Consider the following 19,790-nt stretch of genomic DNA (forward strand, 5'->3'; position numbering starts at 1 on the left):
GTAGGGTGAGGCACATCTCCTTCAGGGGTGTCACCAGTATGTGCTGGAGCCCCAGTAAACATCCAGTAGTCGGGCCTCTTGCTTCTTGCAATAGATTGATAACTATGAGGAATATTAAACTGCTTGGCACAGGATCCCTTACACACACTGTGATAGACTCTGCATGAAACCTGGGCATATCTGTCAGTTAGATTTCTGATGAGTGTATAGTAACGAGTCATTTGAGTGAAAGATTGCTTAGAGAAAAGTATCAGTAGCTGCATCAGACTGAAGTGAAAGAAATAAAGGAGTTGCCAGCAGTCCTGGAAGCTTTTGGCTTCTGTATAGCTGCAGGCAAAAAAAAAGCTGAATTGAGTGTTGGGTTACAGTGCTGGGTTAATCCTCTGTCGGGGCACGTCTCAGGGAATGTGCCAGGCACTCCGTGCCAGCCAGGTGAGGTAGGATAGGAGCATTGTTAACCTGCTGCTGTCATTGCTTGGCAGCCTTTGTACTCTGTGTTACAAGACGGAAAGGATTTCTTATTTATTTATCTTAAATAATGTGTCGTTATCAATCTGTTCAGCAGAATGGCATTGCGCTGTAAAAACAGTTGGCATGTTCCTTTCCAGAGGTGATTGTATTTCACTGGTGACACAATAGATGACCAATGTACATCTGGGAAAGCTTTCAGAGATTTAACAAAACGTTTGTCATATACTAAGAAGAAAGAGTATCTACCTAGGGAATACCAGGCAAGAAAGTTAAATATATGGAAACTAATCGAGGCTTCAGTTGTAGTTTCTGAATTGAATTAGTGATTACAGGTTTCTGCTAATAATTTATTTTCTGCAAGAATTGAGCAACTAAGTCTTGTTACAAGACAATTAATTATCAGGCAATGTCTTATGCCTCAGTTCTTAAGCAGAATGATACTTTCTGTCATAAGTGCTATTGCATTTTCCTATGTGTAGAAAAAAATGCTCCTGACAGAATTGAAATAGGCTGTAGATGTGTAAAGTGTGTATTTCCAGCCATCCAGCTTCGGAGAAGGACTTGATTTAATTTTATTCTGCATAAACCTGTTACAGTTTGGTAAAAACCACAATTTTTGATCATAAAAGGTACATAAATTACTTACTTGAAATATCTTATTTCAGTGTAAAATTGAATTTCATATTGATTGCTTTGATACTGAAGTTATTTCTCCATCAGAGATTTGAAGTAATTCATACAACTAGCATTTATCACAGAAGTATTATTTTCTCATACAGCTCCTTCCTAAGTTTGTGTTTACAAAGAAGTATTGCATTTCCTTCTGAAATTACCTAGTTCTCAAATAAATGAGGTACTATGTAATTTTGTACCTCTGTGTCCTATGTATTTTTTTTTAATTGCATCTGTTTGTTCACTTGATAAGTTACCATGGGTCTGTAAGTGATTTTTGGGAGGAGGGAAAACTTGGTGTGTGTGTTCAAGGCTCTTGTGCTGTGGAGGATTGCAGGGGCTGGGGTTTCAGTGCAATGCACAGGTGACATTGGACAGCAGAATATACATTTTATGATCATGTTTATGCTGTATTTGCAAACTGTATGAAGTCTCATAGTGACTTGTTTCCTTAATGCCTCTGAAAAGTTATAAAATATTCACCATCCAACAATGACTTCATTCTCATACTGAGGTGTTGGTTGTTGAATGCAGCCTTTAATACTGAGTTTCTCACTTGGGAAAGCTACTTTAATTTCACTGTTCGTAGAAATAAATGGATGTTTGTCATGGAAAATTAAAATACAAAATGTGATGTCTTTTTGTCTGAAAGTTTTGGTATATAGCCCGTGCTCCTGCCAGCTGTGTTACACAGTGCTTTCACTTAAGAATTTGAACATGGGTTCTAACATAATACTAAAAAGGTGTTTGTTGTTTTAACCATTAGCTGTAAAAATATAAAGTTTATAAACTTTTAATTAAGAAAACATGGTGCTAAAAATAAAGACACAAACAAGGAGGGTATGATAAGGCTGCCCAGCAATGTGTATGAAAGGAAAAATACATTCCTGGTGCTCTGTGGGTATCATTTCGTCCTCACCCTGTACCATGCCTGTTGGAATGTAGCTAAACCCCAGTATTTGCAGATTTTGTACCACAACTCGAGTAGCACAGCAAGAATTATGCAAGTTTGGTTTATATTGCACAATAATAGCTGACTTTGGATTTCTCATAACTTATGAATGTAGTTTTCTGAAAAAAACAGCTACTTAAGACAAATCAGTTGGGAACTGGTGGCAAATTAAATTACCATTAAATGAGTTGTGAACCATTGTTGCTCCTGAGAGGTGCTCTGTAAAACTGAGGAGTGTGATCTTGTGCTACTGAAAGCAATGGTAGCTTTTCTGTCAGTTTAAATAGGTGTGGGGTTTGGCTTAAAGCCACTTGAGTTAAGCTAAGTGGGCCTGTGGCATGGTTAGAAATGTTTTCCTTAATCCTTTTGGTGTTAAAGTAGGATTAAAAATAATAGAAATTCTCTGAAGAGTAAGCTGAACTCCTTGACATGCTTATATGTTTGGTTTGAGATGTTGGGTAAGATGACTTTAATTTTTTAAATTATCGTTCAGTTAGGAATTCTAGCATATATATTTATGGGTTTTGTCATTATTTTTGTCCTTAGCAGTAAGGGAGCTACAAAATTCACAAGTAAATTATACCACAGCAATTTTCTAATGTTAGTTTGCATTAACACATAGGAGACAATATTATCACTATACAGGCAGCCATAAATTTGGAGCAGTAATTATGCAATTTTGATTCTTGATTTTAACCAGAAAGTCTAAGAATAAAGTGTCACATGTTCAAACCTGCAAAATCCTTATTTCAGTAGCTAGACAATTACAGTCTCTTTAATCTCATAAAAAATATCTGGAGTATCTAAAATTGTTAGTCAGGAATTAAAGTATTCTTTCTTATATAATCACCTGCTGCATTTACATGCTCATTACAAGATGGAATTCCAGAGCATCACTTATAGAGTTAAATGAGTAAGGACTAAAATTATACACTAAATGGTTTGTTTGTTTGATTTGAAGTAGTATCATTAACTTTTTACTTTTACTACTGGTATATTTATAACTCTTGACCAGAGTAAATCTCTCTCCTCAAGGATCATTTACATCTTGTAGCTCAATTTGGTATGCTTTTTGACTATCGCACTTATTTCCTTGCATCTGACAAATTTCTGGATTTAAGACTCTGGAGTCTCATGAGACCAAACCGTGTGCATTTGTAATATTCTCCAGCATGGCCTTTTTTTGACAAAGAGGTAGAAATATTTTGACAGGTATTAAAAAGGGGCGCTGTCTTCATCCGAAATACAGCCTCTTAAGTTTTTCAGTAGTGTGAGCAGAAAGTGACTTTGCCTCCTCTTGACTGCAGCTTCTTTTTTCCCCCCCTTTTTCCTGGGCAAATAGATGTCATCATGTTGAACTGAAGGATCACAGTAAGGAAAATGTGAATCTGGGTATTGTTTGTTCAGTGTTGGGCAATGTGACTTTTCAGTTTGGTGAAAAGTTTCCAGGACATCTTTTTCCTGAAAAAATCCCTGTATTTAGCACCTTTAGAAAGGTCTGATGAGAAATCATCCAAGGCTGTAAACCAAGAAATAGGGATTCTCTAGTTGTCATTGTACTGTGCGCATGCTGAGAACCCTTTCTGACTGCCTCATTGCAAGTGCCCTTAAACCAAATTCTCAGTGTGCTATATACCTTTCTTTTGTTACAGACAAAATCCAGAAACTACCTTTGAGGTGTATGCAGAAGTGACCCACTCAGGAATCAGTTGCGTTGGGAAAGGTACTGTTTTGCACTGTAGTTCTACCTATTTATTGGCTAAAACTATTCTTAAGAACCACATATTGTGAGATAATGAAGTATATTTAGTATGATGCTGTTCTGGCTTTTAAAAATATCGTAATCACTGGTTCTGGGGAATCTTTTACAGTTAGGACTAAAAATGAGAAATGCATGTTTCTGACCACCTGATTGTGGACGATTTTCAGGTTTCTTTGACTGTTTTGTCTCCTTTTGTCTTGTAAAATATAAATGACTCTTTTCTTGATTAGGTTGAAAAAGTAAGTTCTTTTTCAGATTGGTATTTACTGCTCATGTAAAAAAAAAGGTCGTTTTAAATCAAAAAAATGCTCTTAAAACATCTTGTTTGGAATTTATTTTTACTTCCCCTTTCTTACTTGTCTACAGAAGTATTTTTATCTGCTCCCAGAATTCTCGCTTTGATCAAATGACTTTATCTGGAAATTAGGCATGGATGCAGCTTACGATTTGGTTAACTGTTTTTACCATTGCTATCAAGTCATAATTACACAAGTATTTTTCTATAATATTATTTTTGATAAGTATTCCTATATTTATGGTAGAGAACTCCCATAACTGCTGAAACCAACATGTAAGTACATTTGGGAATTTTTGATTGCACTTTATCTAACCTGAGGAACTTGATCAAATAACCAAGAAAAGCAAAGGTTGAAATCTGTAATGCCAGAATTTAGTTCAAGATACTGTTATGAGAGTTCAGTGTGTAGAATGGTACAAAAAGGAAGTTTGTCAAAATTAAATAATTATGATTAGTCAGCATATATTGAAGTAGTATTTATTTTGTCTTGTACGAAACAATCGTGTATGTTGTAGATATGGTGTAATGAACAAATAGAAAGGATTTTTATATTTTATTGACTGGAAAGCCACTTACCTCCTTTTATATCTGTATTTGTTACAGTCTGCGAAAGTCAAATAGCTGCAACTCCTTCCTTCCCTGCCAAAGCCTCCATAGGAGTTGTAACTGGAATACAGTTTTGGCTTATCCTACTGCTCTGTGCCATCACAACTATTTGATGTAACTGCAGGAGCCCTTTTAATAACTGGTCTTTGTTTCTGCACATCTGACCTGGATTCTAGTGCCAGAAAATCTGAACAAATTTGACCATAAACATTACATTGTACAGTACTAGTGTCTGGGTATAATCTTCTCTTTGAAGTTTGTTTGCATCCCCCTGGAGGGATTAATTCCCTGCTGTGGGAAGGTGGGTTAAAAAGCACGGAAACTACTTTACAGGTTTTTAATTGGAGAATTTAGTATACATTTTGTTCTATAAACCAACTGATTCTGTGGGAGTTTCACTTAGTTGTGTTTTTAGGTTTGTTGTATGCACTTGTAGGTGCAAAATCTTCAGAAATTCTTTTTAGGGAGTAAAAAAAGAGTTTTAATAATTGTTTTTACAAGTCATGTATTTTGAAGTTACTCTCTCTGAAGAATCTTTTAAGAGATTTTCCCCAACCAATTTTTTATACTTAAGTAGTATACTTTATTCTCAGAAGCCTTAGATTTGCGTATACCCAAATATTTTGTCCTTCTGTTCTGAATGAACAGAATGTCTGGCTCTTTGCAGTGTTGACTGTATTTAACAGTTGCACTGTATCCCAGGCAAATTCCAAAAATACAGACCTAGAAACCTCCATGTAGTCTCTGTCCACATTTTGGCTGAGTGTTCCACACCAAAAAACTAAGAATATAGATTAACTTTTCTTTTTTGCAGTCAGGGAATGTATGTTACATGGCAAGGAGCAGCTACTGTTGAGAAAAGTAAAATGCATAAAAGGTGCATAAGAAGCAAATTATCAGGCAGGTTTAAAACTATTTCTTCCCATTTAATTGATCCCAAAGTTAACTAAGACAGCTGTTTTTGAAGTCTATGTCTAGTATAATAGCGCTATTGATATGTACAGTGCTCTTAATTCTGATATCAATCTTCTGACTTGGTCTTGAGGAGAAAGAATTGCTCTAAAGCTGTAACAGTCCTAGTGTGTGGGATTGTCTGGCTTGTGGGATGGTAAAACCTGCCTCTATTTTGTTATTCAAAAATTTGTGTAGCTGACATGGATTAACCCCAGCTGGCAGCTCAGCCCCACGCAGCCGCTTGCTCCCCCAGCCCAGGTTGGATGGGGGAGCAAACTGGAAGAGGAAAAGTGAGAAAGTAGCAAAGGATGTTTGCCATGTGACTGTGAAGTTCAGCTGAAGTTTGAAGCTTCAATGTATTTCGTAGTTCACAGTCAACTGCGGAAGGGAAAATCCTGTTCTGGGTTCCAAGAAAGACATCAATAAACTGGACCAAGTTCAATGGAGGGCCACAAAGATGGTGGGAGAGCTGGAGCACTTCAGTGTGAGGAGACAAGAGTGCTGGGCTGGCCCATCCTGGAGGAGGCTCCAGGGAACCTGAGCAGCAGCCTTCCATACCTGTGGAGTTCATCGGGATGAGGTGTCCAGGCTCGCCAAGTGATGCGTGGCAAGAGGACAAGGTGCAGCGACAGACAGAATCAAGAGACATTCTAAGTGAATATTGGGAACCTGTTCATCATGAGGAGTCAAGTATTAGACCAGGTCACTCAAGATGTTGTGCATCTCCATCCTTGGAGGTTTTCAAGACCCTTCACAGCCTGAAGAACCTGGTCTGAACCTCACATCTGGCCTGTCTTTGAGCAGGAGGTTGGACTAGAGACCTCCCGAGGTCCCTTCCTGCCTCAATTATCCTATGATCCTAATATTTGATTTATAGAAGTGTAAGCTTCAGGATCATCTGGGAAATGTTTTGTACGCTTAATAAGGTACAAAGAGAAAATTTTCATTGAAACCAAAGAAGTTGAAAAAGTGGACATTGTTTTATTCCAGTCCAGGCAGAACTTTGCCAAACCACAGTGAAATGTGTGAATTGAGAGTGGAAATGATCACTGGGTCAGCTCGCTGTGCTCTCACTGTCCTTTCCCCTTGAGATTGTTTAGAAAAAATTATCATCTGTGCTCAGCATTGTAAATTTTTGGCACATGAAGTCTTTGCTACATTATGCAATTCCAGCATTCAGTTGTATTTAAAGATGGTTTTTGTGCTTTTCTTTGTTGAATTCATAAACTTACTTGGAAATGTATGGATTTTTCTTACTTATGTAAACACGATGTCTTTTGTTTGAGAGCTGTGAAGCAGGATAGCTGCAACTCTGACCAGTCACATGAAGATGAATATTTCTTACTAAAAATGTATTTCCGTAGGAGAAGACAACCCCAGACCATTTTTTTGCCTAATGATTGGGGTTTCTGTGGAAGCTGGGAATTTCCCTTTCTGAGAGGACATGTATTTTCCCTGTTTTTTCTTTTACTGCCAACATACCTATAAAAGCTTTTGTTGTTATTCCTGTCTGCATTTACTCCTGGCAGGGCTTTAGCTTTCCTAACCTGATGTCTGGTGGTTCAGACAGTTTCTCTGCATTCCTTCCAGGACATATTTCCCTGCTTCCACCCTCTGGAAGCTGCCTGTTTGTGTTTAGTTTGTCCAGGAGCTCCTTGTTCATCCTTAGAGGCCTTCTCTTTCCTGATTTCCTCTTTGTAGGGATGCATTGCTCCGGAGCCTGGAGCCTTCTCACCAAAAGTGAGAAGCTGCAAACTAGAATAGAAAGAACGAAGTCTGTGTTTTTACAGTGACAGTACATGGAATTTATCTAGTGAGAAATCTGTGTTGTGTGTGTCAGGTGTAAGTATGTCAAGCAGAGGAACTTTGCAAGTCTAATGCTTCTCACCAGCTCCCACACATTTACTTTCAGAAAAAGAGGGGAAAATAGTCATGGTTTTATTGTAAAAATGAAATATTTTAGGGGAAATATTGGCTCAAAGTAGAACTACTAAGTTTTGTATCTCTGGTGCATGGTCTTCTCTCATTCATTGGAATTGTTACATGACGTGGATAATTTGAGAGCAAAATAAAAACTTTGTATGAAGTACTGCTATTTTACTGGATTTCTTTTTCTATTTTTAATCTTTTTGTAAAGGAAGGAAAAATTCATTTTATAAGATTGTGATTTTTGTGTTTGTCATGGCATTTCGTAATAGTGAAACTACACAGAAGTTGAGGTAGTAAATTAGAAAGAATGTGTATTGTTTCTTTTACAGACCTTAAGCACTTCTAGATATCCAATTCTATGCTATTGACACATTGTAGGCAAGTAAAGTGCATTGCAACTGTTTCCTATGTTTTTAATCTCAGCCAGAAGATTGTTTTGTGCAGGTTTTTTGAGATGCAGAAGTAGAAAGAATCTGCTAGCAAATTTAGTTTAAATACCTTTATAAAGAAAGTGAAAGCTTACTACTTGTGAAATTTTTCTTTTAACTTTCAAAGCTCTTTATGATCTTAAAACTGCTGCAGATCATCCATCAAAAATAGGATGTGACAAATTTAAGGCTGTTGCTGGACCTCAGCCAAAGATTCTCTCTTGTTAGAAAGGGCTGTGAGGAGAATTGTAGTCTGACTGTCAAACTGTTCATATAGCAAAAGAGAATTTGTTAGTCTAAAGTAACCGATCAAAATAGTCTCTGAAGTAAGAGCATTTGAAAGTAAATGCTCGCAAGAGTAAAACACCCCCTACACCCCTGTCTGGGAGGACGTACCATGCTTTTGTGTGGGGTTTTTGTGTTCTTGCCAAAGCAGACATTATAAAAGTATGTCAAATCTGTAGCTTTACCATGTAGTGTGCCAAAAGGCCTTTCTCTCCAAGGACCTCATCTTTCATCTTTTTGTGAGTGTAGCATAAATTCTTGCTGTGTGTTCAAGGAAAAAGCTGAAATGGTTTAGTACAGCTAAAGGATTTCTTTCTTAGTGTTTTTTTAAAAAAACATGGTAAGTTAGAAGCCTAAATGTGACTGCATGGACAAAGTGTGTGTTAGAGTTTAACAAATGTTCACTGGATTAGGAAAGGAAATGTAGTTTATGCTACTTCTTTTATGACAGAATTTAAAAGGTCTTGCTGTAAGACTCTCCATGTGCTTCTTTCTTTTCTCGAAAACATACCACTAAGTTGAAAAGGGAGATGAATCTTAGAAGGAAACTATTAACTCTGGGGTAGTTTATCATTGTTTGAGTGAAAGGATGAAATTTGCATTTGAATTGGCTCCTAGAGTAGCATGTACTACTAATCTTGTTCCTACTAGAAGCTTGTGAGTAGTTTAAGTACTTCCTTCTTTACTTTTCATGTTGTAGCCTTGGGTTGTAATAGCTCTTTCTCTTCCTCCCCCCGCTTCCCAGTAGATCACAAATGTATAACTTAAACTAATCGAAGTCCTTAACTCTACTGGGAGAACTCACAATGTACTTGGGCCCTAAAATTATTCTACAGTTGTCACTGTGGTTTCTGTGGTAGGACTTCGGCAGGTAGACACACTGCTGCGAGAGACACACTGCTGCTCCTTACCATTACCTTTTGTCATATATTATAATGTTACATAGCAGAGCAGTGCCTCCTGTATAGATGAAGGATTTTCTTGAACATAAGCAAAGTTACTGGACTAGGATTAAGTTAAGAGCTGGTCATTCAAGGGTTTGTAAACCTTACCTATGCACCTCTCAGAGCAGCCTTTACTTTTTTAAGATGAAAACATTTTGTTGGTTCCAATCTGCCCATTCTGTATTGAGAAATAGATAAAATGCTGAAGGTTTAGGAATAATGAAGTGCAGAATTCAGGTCTCTTTCCATTAAATAAGGGCTTTCTGTTGAAGGGGCTGGAATTCCCGTATCACAAGTTTTCCTATCCCATCTTTACAGTGTTATGTTGCTACACCAAACTTCCTAAAGCAGGATTGGAAAAGTAACCAAACCTAAGTAGGTAGGTGGTATTTGGGAATTCTAATTCTCCTAAGCTGCTGCTTTGTTTTTCTGTTTCCATTTGATTGCTTTGCTTTTAAGTACAAACAAGGTGGAGGATTTTAACAAAGAGCTTACTGGGACTGCAGTGTCCGGGTTAGTGAATAGCACTGTTTGAGCTGTTTTCTGTGAAGACAGTTCACAGTTTGGTTTTTACAGTATAAATGAAATACAGAGCTCAATTTGAAGAGAAACTCACCTTATTAAAAAAATACTAGAATCTGTCATTTTGCAAGTCATCTTAAATTTTGTCTGACACATTTTGAGGCGTGTTCTTATCTGATAGTACTAGATTTAATAAACCCCCAAACCAGTAATATCAAGTATGACTGAGCGTTTCTCTGTTGCTGTGAGCTGTTTTGTGGGAAGAGAGCAGTTTGGCCTTTCTGGTTCATGCTTTAACTACTTCTGTCCACAGTCTTCCCTATTTCACAAGTATTTACTAATCTGCAGTATATTGCTATGCTGGCACTGTTTAACTAGACAGAAAAATTCAGCACAGAAAGTCTCACTCACAGGACTTTAAACTCTTTTGTTGATTTATATTTTTTTAAAGGAGCTTGACATCTTCATCAAGTTCACAGTGGGCCTGCTTTGTTTGCTTTCTCTTGAATGCTTGATAAGATTTTTCTTCTATTGTTTTGTGCAGCAAGGACAGAACTTGCCATGGCTGAGGTGGTTTTTTTGTAAATCCACAATATGGTCATTGTCTGGTGCTGAATAATTGTGACTGCTTTTTGTACAACCAGAACTAAGGCTTTGGCTGTGAACAGATTCCTTCTTAGCGTGAAAAGAGACTAATCCATGTAAATACAGCCCCAAAATAAAGCTTTACAGAAAAAGGGAAAGGCTGCTAAGCAGGAGGGCAGAGGTCAGCAATTTAACCTTTAACCTAACAAATAAGAAGCATGAAAGTTCCCGAATTGGTTTACAAAGGCAAGCTCCTGTGATCTGTCAGTTTTTCTTTTCATGATAGAGTTGGGTGAGAAAACTGACTGACAGCTAGTGCCTTTTTAACTGCAGGTTGGAATTAACTGCTAAACTGAAACTTTCTTAGGGAGGGTTTTTTCCTAGTGATTCTAACATTATTTTCATTCACTAGCTATACTTAGAGTTTTCCTTGAATTTATAGATGAATTTGAGTGGTTGTTACTTTTAAAGAGTTCTTGAGAGACTTAATTTAGATACCCAATATACTGAAATACTTAATATATCAGCATTTCAAGCATTTAAGAATTTGGTGAAGCACTTGTTGCAATTAACTCTCTCTTACTGTGCTGCTTTAAGAGTAAGGCTGCTATGCCAGTAACTGCAAAGAGACTGTACTTTGAATAGAGTCCAAACGTAGATGTTAAAGGGGCGTGTGTGTGTGTGTGTGTGTGTGTGTGTGTGTTTGACTTTATTTAAGGGAGTAGTTTTAACTTTAGTTCATTCTCAGTCACAAGCATTTCCAAGGTGGTTTGTTTATTGTTTGTTCTCACTTAATCACGACAGGTAATCTTGTTAATGAGTGTTAACTTCTGCTCAAAGCTTAGTGCATCTGCAGTCAGCAGTTAGCCTAGATATAGACATTGATGTAAAGAACTTTCAATTCGAGTGTCATTCGGGTGAAAAAGAAACAAAGTAGTAATGACTTTAAAGGAGACTCCCTGTAGATTGAAGAACGGCAACTTTGGGTGGTTCCTTTCCCTAGTGTTAGCATGGTCCCAGAAGTGACTGACCGGTCCTTCCACAGTTGGATGATGCTTCCTATTGATGTTTTCAATAGAAATACTGGAATTTAGAATTTGTGTCTGTCTTTAGTCTGTTGACATGCAGGTTGATGGTTGTAGCAGAGCACTACTAAGTGCTTTAGAGCACTTAACAGAGCACTGCTTTAAGTGCAGCACTCAGGTGAAGCAAGTTTGGGGAAGCAAAAGATGAACTAGATCTGTTTTTATTGCTGGTTCTTCTTGTTACAGGGAGTTCCTTGCAAGAAGAGAATGTAAACTGGAATTCAAAGAGAGACCTGTCAGAGTGCCCAAGGCAGTACTGGGCTGCCTGCCTTTGGTGTGGTATTTTTTGTCATGAACAGAAAGTGACATTGTTAGGTTTTCCTGTGGTTTTTTGTTGGTTTTGTTTTGTGGTGGGTTTTTCTGTTTGTTTGCGGTTTGGGTGTTAGGTTTTTTAAAAATTGAAATGGAGTTTAAAAGAGATTATTTGAGGATAGATTATTATCAAATAAGTGTAAAATTAATGCAAGACTATTGTTTTACTTCAGCGGCGGTTGTAAAAATCCAAGATCAAATCTAAACAAATCCCATACTCTACCTTCTGTGCTACCAGAGACCATTTGCATTTTGGTCCTTCTGGGGCTAACAAGTTTTGGTAAACCATTTGTCAAAATTCCAGATGCTGACAGATTTTTGGCTCCTGGGAGATGACTTTTTTGCCTTTTTAAGATGAAAATAGCTTTTTATATACTTTTTAATATTACTTTTTTTCATGGAAGAGTGAGATAGAATCAAAACCAAGGAAGTTGAACTTCCGTATTGAGGATGATAACCTTGGATAGAGGGAAGGGAAGAGACAATTGATAGTGATAATCTGTTGTCTGGAGTGGGTTATGGTCTGGAGAGTTTTTTCTGAGCACTTTCCTGACTGGAATTTCCACCGTTAGAATTTGTGCTGGGATTTTAAGTGGTGGTGAAGGGAATTAGACTCACAACTCCCATTGCATTCTACAGGTGTTAATTCAACCCCGTTTTCGGTTCCTTTGAAGAATCATTTACTTTGAAATGATGTAGTTATGAATATAAATAGTGGTAACATGACTTCTTAATTAATTGATTCTTACATTGTTACACCTCTTAAGTAAATGTCTCTAGTTTCTGTCTGTAAGATACTTTGGAGATCATTGAGATCTTCTGTTCCAAAGATTCTAAAAGCAGATTATCACTCTGTGTGGAGAAACACCTACCAAAAATAATTAATGCAGACTCAAACCAAGTGTGAAAATGTGAAGACAGAATGGCTGATTGAGCAACACAGTATAGGCAGAGGCAGAATCAGGTTGCTGATGTTTCCTGTTTGTAAGGTGCATATTTGATGCAGTGTTACTTCAGTGGTGTGCTTTATGATTGTTGAATATGGCACTAAGAGAATGCAGACAAGTAGGGAAGGATCCCAGGAGGTGAGGAGTGGCTCCGGTGGAGCAGAAGCTGGTGCATGCTGTAGGATGGGTTGTACTTCTGTAGGATAGAGCTGCTCAGTGGGCAAGGGCAGGAGCAAGTGCTAATAAAACATGGCAGAGGAAAGGTAAAAAGCAAAAAAATCCCCAACCAAAACACGACCCCCAAACTTTCCCTTGAAATAGGTATGAAATTTTCTTCTGGAGCTGTGCTTCACTTGCATGTAAAATAGTTCCTGGTTTTATCTGATACTTGCCTGCTGGCCATTGACTCAGTTTAATTTGAAGAGTTTATCAAACACATTCAAAAGATTCATTAGGGTAAATAACTCTCTATTAAAGCTATGTCCACAAATGTCTTAGCATTCATACTTTTTTTTTTACATTTGCCACAAACTAATGTATTGATCTCACCTTATTCCATTTTATCTAGAGGTGATCCTGGCACATGGAAAAATGTTATAAATATGCTTATTTTGCTTCATTGTGATTGAATTCTTTCTACACTAAAGATCAGATTATATTTGCCCTGTGTATTTGTGGCTTAAGGCCTTACTCCTGTTTGTGATGATCCATCATCTCCTTTTGTACACAGTTGTGTTAAAAATTGTTTTGATTATAGTTTGGGAAAATTTACTTGTAAATTAGTTGCTAAAAATATCTACCACTACAGTATATCACAGATTCCATCAGTACTGTAGTAATTAAAAATGCCTCTTTAAGGTATTTTCTGCTGGAAAGAATTAGCATGTTGAAACAGAAGTGTGCAGCTTTGTGTGCACCTTGGCAGTGTTCATAAAAAAGAATGGATGTAGTGAGTAAATAGAATTATTTAACTTGTTCAATATTTTATTCGTTAGTGAACTGTAGAGGTAAAGAATAGTAAAATCTCACAATTTGCCATCTCTTTTGCACGGATGGCAAAAGTGTGCTTTGTTGCACTTAGAAATATTAAATGTGGCGTCTAATAATACAGTAATTACAGCTTTTCATTTTGATGTATTTCTTGATTGCTTTGCTCTACCCCGGCCGTGGGATTAGGTCCTTCACTAAATCATCTTGAAACAATTCTGTATCTAGACTAAATCCTTAGAATACAACGGGTATCAATCACATGGACAGTTAAAATTGAGTATTGACATGTTTTTAAAATAGTCATACATCTCAATTTTGTTTATCTCAAAGTTTTAAAAACCTAATGACCTCATTGCAGCTCGGCTATAATTACCATGTTTAAACTTCTGTGCATTTTTTAGTTTAAACAGCCTTTGTGTTTTTTTAAACCAAAAGAAAATTAATGAGAAGAGACAAAGAGACATCAAAGAGGTTTTCCCTCTGATTGCAGTGTTAGAAGTTTTGCCTGAAAATAGGTTACATTTCTTCTGTTTTCAGCTGAATCCTCATTAACTTTACATTTTAATGATGTCCAGAGCAAATTATACGATTATGGTAGATGCCTTAAAGGGAAGCTTAAAGGACACCTTTTTAATGTTTGTTTCTTTATTGGTGGCAGTATTTGCACCAGTATTATAAACAGCATTGAACTGCTAAAAGTAATTCCAAAACATATCAAAAATATATTCCATTTTTGCCATATATGTAGTATGAGTGTCTTCATTTAATATTTAACACAAATGGAGCATGTTAGGGGGAGATCTTCATCTTTGTAGAAGAAAAATGTAAATCAGATCCTTTGAAAGAGTTTACAAATTACTTGTGCATCTTCTACGCAGTTTAATTTATAATGATAAAGTAAAATGGAGACAGATGATTTAACAAAGTCTCAGAATTGTTTTGTTTTCTTGAACCTTCAATGGAGACAGTGGTTGAAATGTTAATAAAGTGCTAGTTTGTATTTTTACAAAGACAAAAAGCGTTATTGGGGGAACTTGGTGGAATTTCAATTTATTCTGTTTAGAGGAGCTCTAATAACAGCAGTTCTGTGTTCTAATGTACTTCTACTAAAAATTAAGATTGCATAATTAACTTTCTAGATGAATAATTGTGTTATATCAAATGCAGCCACAAAACCTTGTATTCAATGCACCTTAAACAAGGTTAATTGAAATTGGCAATAGCTGGAGTTTGGACAGTTCAGAATGAAATACATAATTTCTGACTGTAGCTCAATGAAAAGTTAGAGCAAAAGACCTTGTGAAAAGTGGGGTCTTCTGTTTCCCTGTCCTGACACTTGGTGTCTGTGCTTTATGAATAGAACCTTTGATTTTCTTGTGCTGCAATTCAGTCAATAAAATGTTGGGAGTTGGAGTTATGACAAGGTGATGGGAAAAAGTAGGAGTGTCCCAAAGCACAGCTGCAAGGTAGGGCTCAAAATCCAGTTGTGACATGTGACATGTTTCCATTTGAGATCCGAAAGGTTCGTCGTTCATGTCTCCATTCCATCATAGAAAGAAATTCCTAATTATTCTCTGATTATGCCCGTAGATACATCTCTGCTTGGCATATGGGTTGATGAAGCTCACCTCCTGCATCTGTATATTCAGTATTTCAGATTGGTATTTCTAAAACCTTCCTTTGCAATGGAAACAATCCGTAAAACTTGTTTTTTAATAAATGCAGCCTCCCAATGTACCAGCTCTTCATTCCCAGCTGTGTTACCCAGGCTTTGGTGTTGGGGCTGGAGCTCAGAGGGGCTGCACTCGCACGTGCTCATCTGCTGCAAGAGGTTCTCGAGAGCTCAGACTTGTAAACGTGACTATCAGAATAATCCTTTTTGTCCTGAGAATTTCCACCTTAAGGGTCCTACAATTTTATGATCTGCTCTTCCACTGAAATTTGTAGTGTTTTAGTGTCTTGGTGTATGTACACGTAGCTCTTAGGGAAATGAAAATTTGGCTTTTATTTTGAACTCGAATAATTTTTTGCTAAATAGTGCCTGCTTGACTTCTTCCTCATTGATTTTAGACTACTGTGTCTTGATGGAAGCATTTGATATGCCTGTCATTAATAATCATTGAATAAAGCAGGAGTCGTTAGATAGAAAGAAAACTAAGCTTAGCCTTTCCATTTCAGTATGATTTTACATCTTCTATTCAATGTTAATTTTCTGTAGAAACTCTTCAGAAATCTAAATTGTCATGATTGTCTGGGAGTTATGAGAGACCCAAACTGCACATCCAGCTTGGTGTGCTTTAGGTGATATTGTGTAAGAAAATGGGTTTGGGTCTTTGAAAGGTTTGGCTCTCTGCAAGTGTGAAAACAGCTGTTGAAAGCTGTGGTTTAAGTTCCTAGTTTATCTTAAGTCTTTTAGCTTTGATGCCTGCTAATGTAACTTTAGTTTGAAGATGTGTCGCTAAAGGAAAAAAAGGTTGAGTGCAATTTCCTGCTTTTTCTCATCTTTCTTTTATAGTTATCAAAGAATTTACAATCTTTAGTTGAGATGCAAAATAAAAATACTGATTAATAAACTCAGGAAAATATGTATTACTAACTGCTAGCTGACTGAAAGATGTACATGTTATTTTTATTTCCTTGGCATGAAGAATTTTGTATAGAATCATATTAGCACTGAAAACATGGAATGTTCTTCCTGGTAACTTGTTCTCCAAGTATTTGCAGTGTGGCTGTTTCCAGCCGGTTATGTGTTAACGATAGTGCAAGGCTGAAGCATTCCAATCATTCATACGCCTGTCCTCCCTTTCTCATAAGGGTTTCTTTGCTCAGGGTTTTTGCCTTATTCCTTTTGCTTTGTTGTGGTCAATTCAGTCAGTATAATAGCAGAGACACTGGCTTTTTTCCCCCTTTTTTTTCTTTAATAAAGAGTTATGTTAGAGATATACTATAACAGAGATAAGAGCTATTTATGTCCTAAGCTATTGATTTTTAATTAATGTTGCCTGGGCTCATGCATGTTGGCAGAATTGCTAACAGCTTGTGGCATTTTTTAATTCACATCTTCTTTTTTGGTATTTTGACAGTGTCATTCATATCTCATGAAAAAGTACCTCGTCAGGTTAAATGCGTTAAAACACCGAGCAAAAAAAAGAGGAGAGAATGGAACATAGGGCTGCCTAGAAACCTTGATCCATTGCCAAAGTATTTAAACAATTTAGTGTTTTGGTTTTCTAGCTCCAAGCTGCTTCTCAAATCCCTTGCTAATTAATCCAGTTAATTCTTTGTAGACTAACTGTATGCAGGGCTTTTTCTTGGGCCTCTATCGCTGAGAACCCTGTTTTGTTTGAAGCAAACCTAAGCTCTGTTATAAAGGTTGTAGTAATAACGTGAGTACTTGCAGATGTAAATACAGTGTTTTGAGCCTTTTTAAAAGGAGTTGTGTTTGTGTGGGTAACTTCTAATTTAATCTTTCATGTTTAAAAATTAAACATATATGCTTATATAATAAGATGGAGAAAACTTCATCATTAGTTTGGTCACTTAAGAAAAGGCTGTGGAGCCTCTGTGGAACAATTACAGCATGGAGCATTAGTGTTGTGGTACTACAGTTAGTGATATATGTTTATTTTTCAACAAGTAAATAATGGTAAATGTTGTTAATTTCTGTTCTCAAAAAAGGGTGTTTGGACATAACACAAATAAGAGTTTAGCAAAAAGGAGAGTTTTTAGAAACGACCTGTTGATGCTTGAAATTCTTCTGATGTGAGTACAACAGCAGTATGAATTCAGACCTGGAAAAAGCATCTGGGGAGCAGAGAGCTTAGAAACCCAATTAGACGTGGAGTGAGATAATGAGAACAGAGTAGGTACTGCTCAAGGTGTGCTGCTGTGTGATAAAAGCTGCCCCAGCTCTTGAGCTTCCTTCTAGTGTCAGATTTGTGAGTGTTTCTCCCAGCATCCCACTTCCAGAGTTGATGGCCAGCTGCACTTCAGCACCGCCTGGATCATCAGCCTGTGGAGAGAGATTGTGCAGGTGGATTCAAGTTACATTTTTAAGATTATCTTTGGAGTTATTAGTGAAGGAAAGAGATTGTTTTCTGCAGATCTGCTGCTAAGGGTGACCAGATTGAAATGAATCAGCAGAGCATTGAAAAGAGCTGAAAGTTTAGTTGGGAGTTTGTGGTTTCTTAAAGCTGGGCAAGGGAAACAGAAAGGAAATTAGTGAAATTGCTGGATGTATATATGCCTGATTCCTAGGACTGTGACATGATTATGAAATGTTCCTGCTCAGAACTAGACTACTCCACTCTCTCAGGAGCATTTTGATAGCTGGGTGTATGCTCTTGTACATCTTGGAGGTATCAAGTGTCTGAAAACATTTTTTGTGGTTAAAAATCCTTTTGATACCCTTGCCTTTTCTACAGTAGCAAAAATGTTTTAAATTTTTTTAGTGAGATGATAGATTTCCTGTCTAACTGCACTGAGTATCAACGAACTCCTCTTTATCTAAACCAAATTTTTCTTCAAGCCAACAGCACTGCTTTAAATGTGCTAAACTTACTTTCTCAGAGACCTTCTTTTTGTTACAGCATTGCACACAGCATGAAGTGAGCTTTGCTAATGGTAACTGAAAGCATTGCAGCCATGAACTAGGTCAGTCCTGCAAGTGTCAGTATATCCATGGCTCTGTTGTGGTGCCTGATGCTGTCCAGTTAATGAACTTTCCTCCAAAAGAGAGAAGTCATTCTGAGCAGCTGAACACACAGTGAATTTTGTTTTTCTTTCATCTCACGGTCATTAGCTCCATGAGATGTATTTTTCCATGTTAGGACCTCCTTCCCCTCACCCCCATTAAATTCTGAATGGTGTTCAAGAAGTTCAACTTCTGTCATCAACATTTCTGACTCCACAGAAGTGTTTTGCTGTGGAATATGTTGGATGCTTTTCCTGTTCCTACAAACTTTCATTTAATGCTTCAGTTTTGGGCTGTCATGGGACCTCAGTGGTGCTGCAGCCTTAGGTGAGGCTCACTGTGACCAATCTCTGATTTATTTATTTTTTTTAATGGATTCCAGCTTCCCTGTTCTTACAAATTTTTACTGTTTTACCATTTTGAAAGAATGGACACCATTAATAGGAGTGGTGAGTTGAGATGGGCGTGTTACATGGTTCAAGCTGAAACAAAAAGGTGAGGCTGAGTACTGAAGGGTACAAGGCCAAGTTCTGAAGTGTCCCAATAAAATAATTATTGCTCTCTCTTATTTATGATCTTTTAATATAGGAACTTGCACACCTCAAAATTCAGGAATGTGTTGGTGACCGTGGAAATTCTTGGTCAGTTCTGTTTCATACCACAGGTTTATGGGTTGGAAGTGCAGTAAGGGTGAAGCTCTAAGTGTAGCTACACTGGAAAAGCTACAGCCGGAGCACCACTATGAAATCAGCTCCCCGGAAATGCTTGTGAAGTTTGGCTGTCCTTTGTTGATAAGGTCATGGATGAATCAGATTTATGGTGTGATAGATAAGCTGTATCTTACTACTGCACATGCCCAAAAGCATTTGTGGTGACATCTCCACTGCAGAGACCAAACCAAAATTGACCGAAAAAAGACCGAATCAAAAATGAGGTTTTCAGCATTTCACCTTTGGTAGTATCTGTTTGTTCTGTTTCAATGCCTATGAATAACTAAAGCATCCTGAACTAAGCAGAGATGCACTAGCAGAAGCCATCAGGCCCCCAGCTGATTGTGCAGCTCTGCTTTCTCTGAACTGTGCAGTTGCTGTGCTGGAGGTTCCTGTCAGAGGGTATTTGTGCCGTCAGTGACAGAGCAGTGTCTGGGAGCAGTGCTGCTCCACTGCAGCAACACATGGGCACTTGGAGACTGAAAACAGTTGGAGACTATCGATATTGAGAGTATGAAAGTGGGGTCAGAGTTTGAAACATTAGAAAGTTACATAGCTTGAGGCTTAGAAATCAGTATTCACTGTTGCATGTGTAACAAAGAAGGTTTCTCTCTGTAGTTTGGGCAATTATCCAGTTGCTCAAGA

General features: G+C 37.4%; 1 protein-coding gene across 5 annotated transcripts in view; it reads left to right on the top strand.

Annotated features, from left to right (window-relative positions):
• DENND1A (DENN domain containing 1A) overlaps window positions 1-19,790 on the top strand; it is a 159,876-nt gene that overhangs the window by 2,188 nt on the left and 137,898 nt on the right. For all 5 annotated transcript variants that reach the window (XM_039561625.1, XM_039561626.1, XM_039561628.1 and 2 more), the window contains exon 2: window positions 3,748-3,818. In XM_039561625.1, coding sequence (XP_039417559.1) covers window positions 3,748-3,818 — 71 coding nt within the window. The remainder of the gene's footprint in view (window positions 1-3,747; window positions 3,819-19,790) is intronic.

This window comes from Corvus cornix, chromosome 17 (genome assembly GCF_000738735.6).
Source record: "Corvus cornix cornix isolate S_Up_H32 chromosome 17, ASM73873v5, whole genome shotgun sequence".
Taxonomy (NCBI): Eukaryota; Metazoa; Chordata; class Aves; order Passeriformes; family Corvidae; genus Corvus; species Corvus cornix.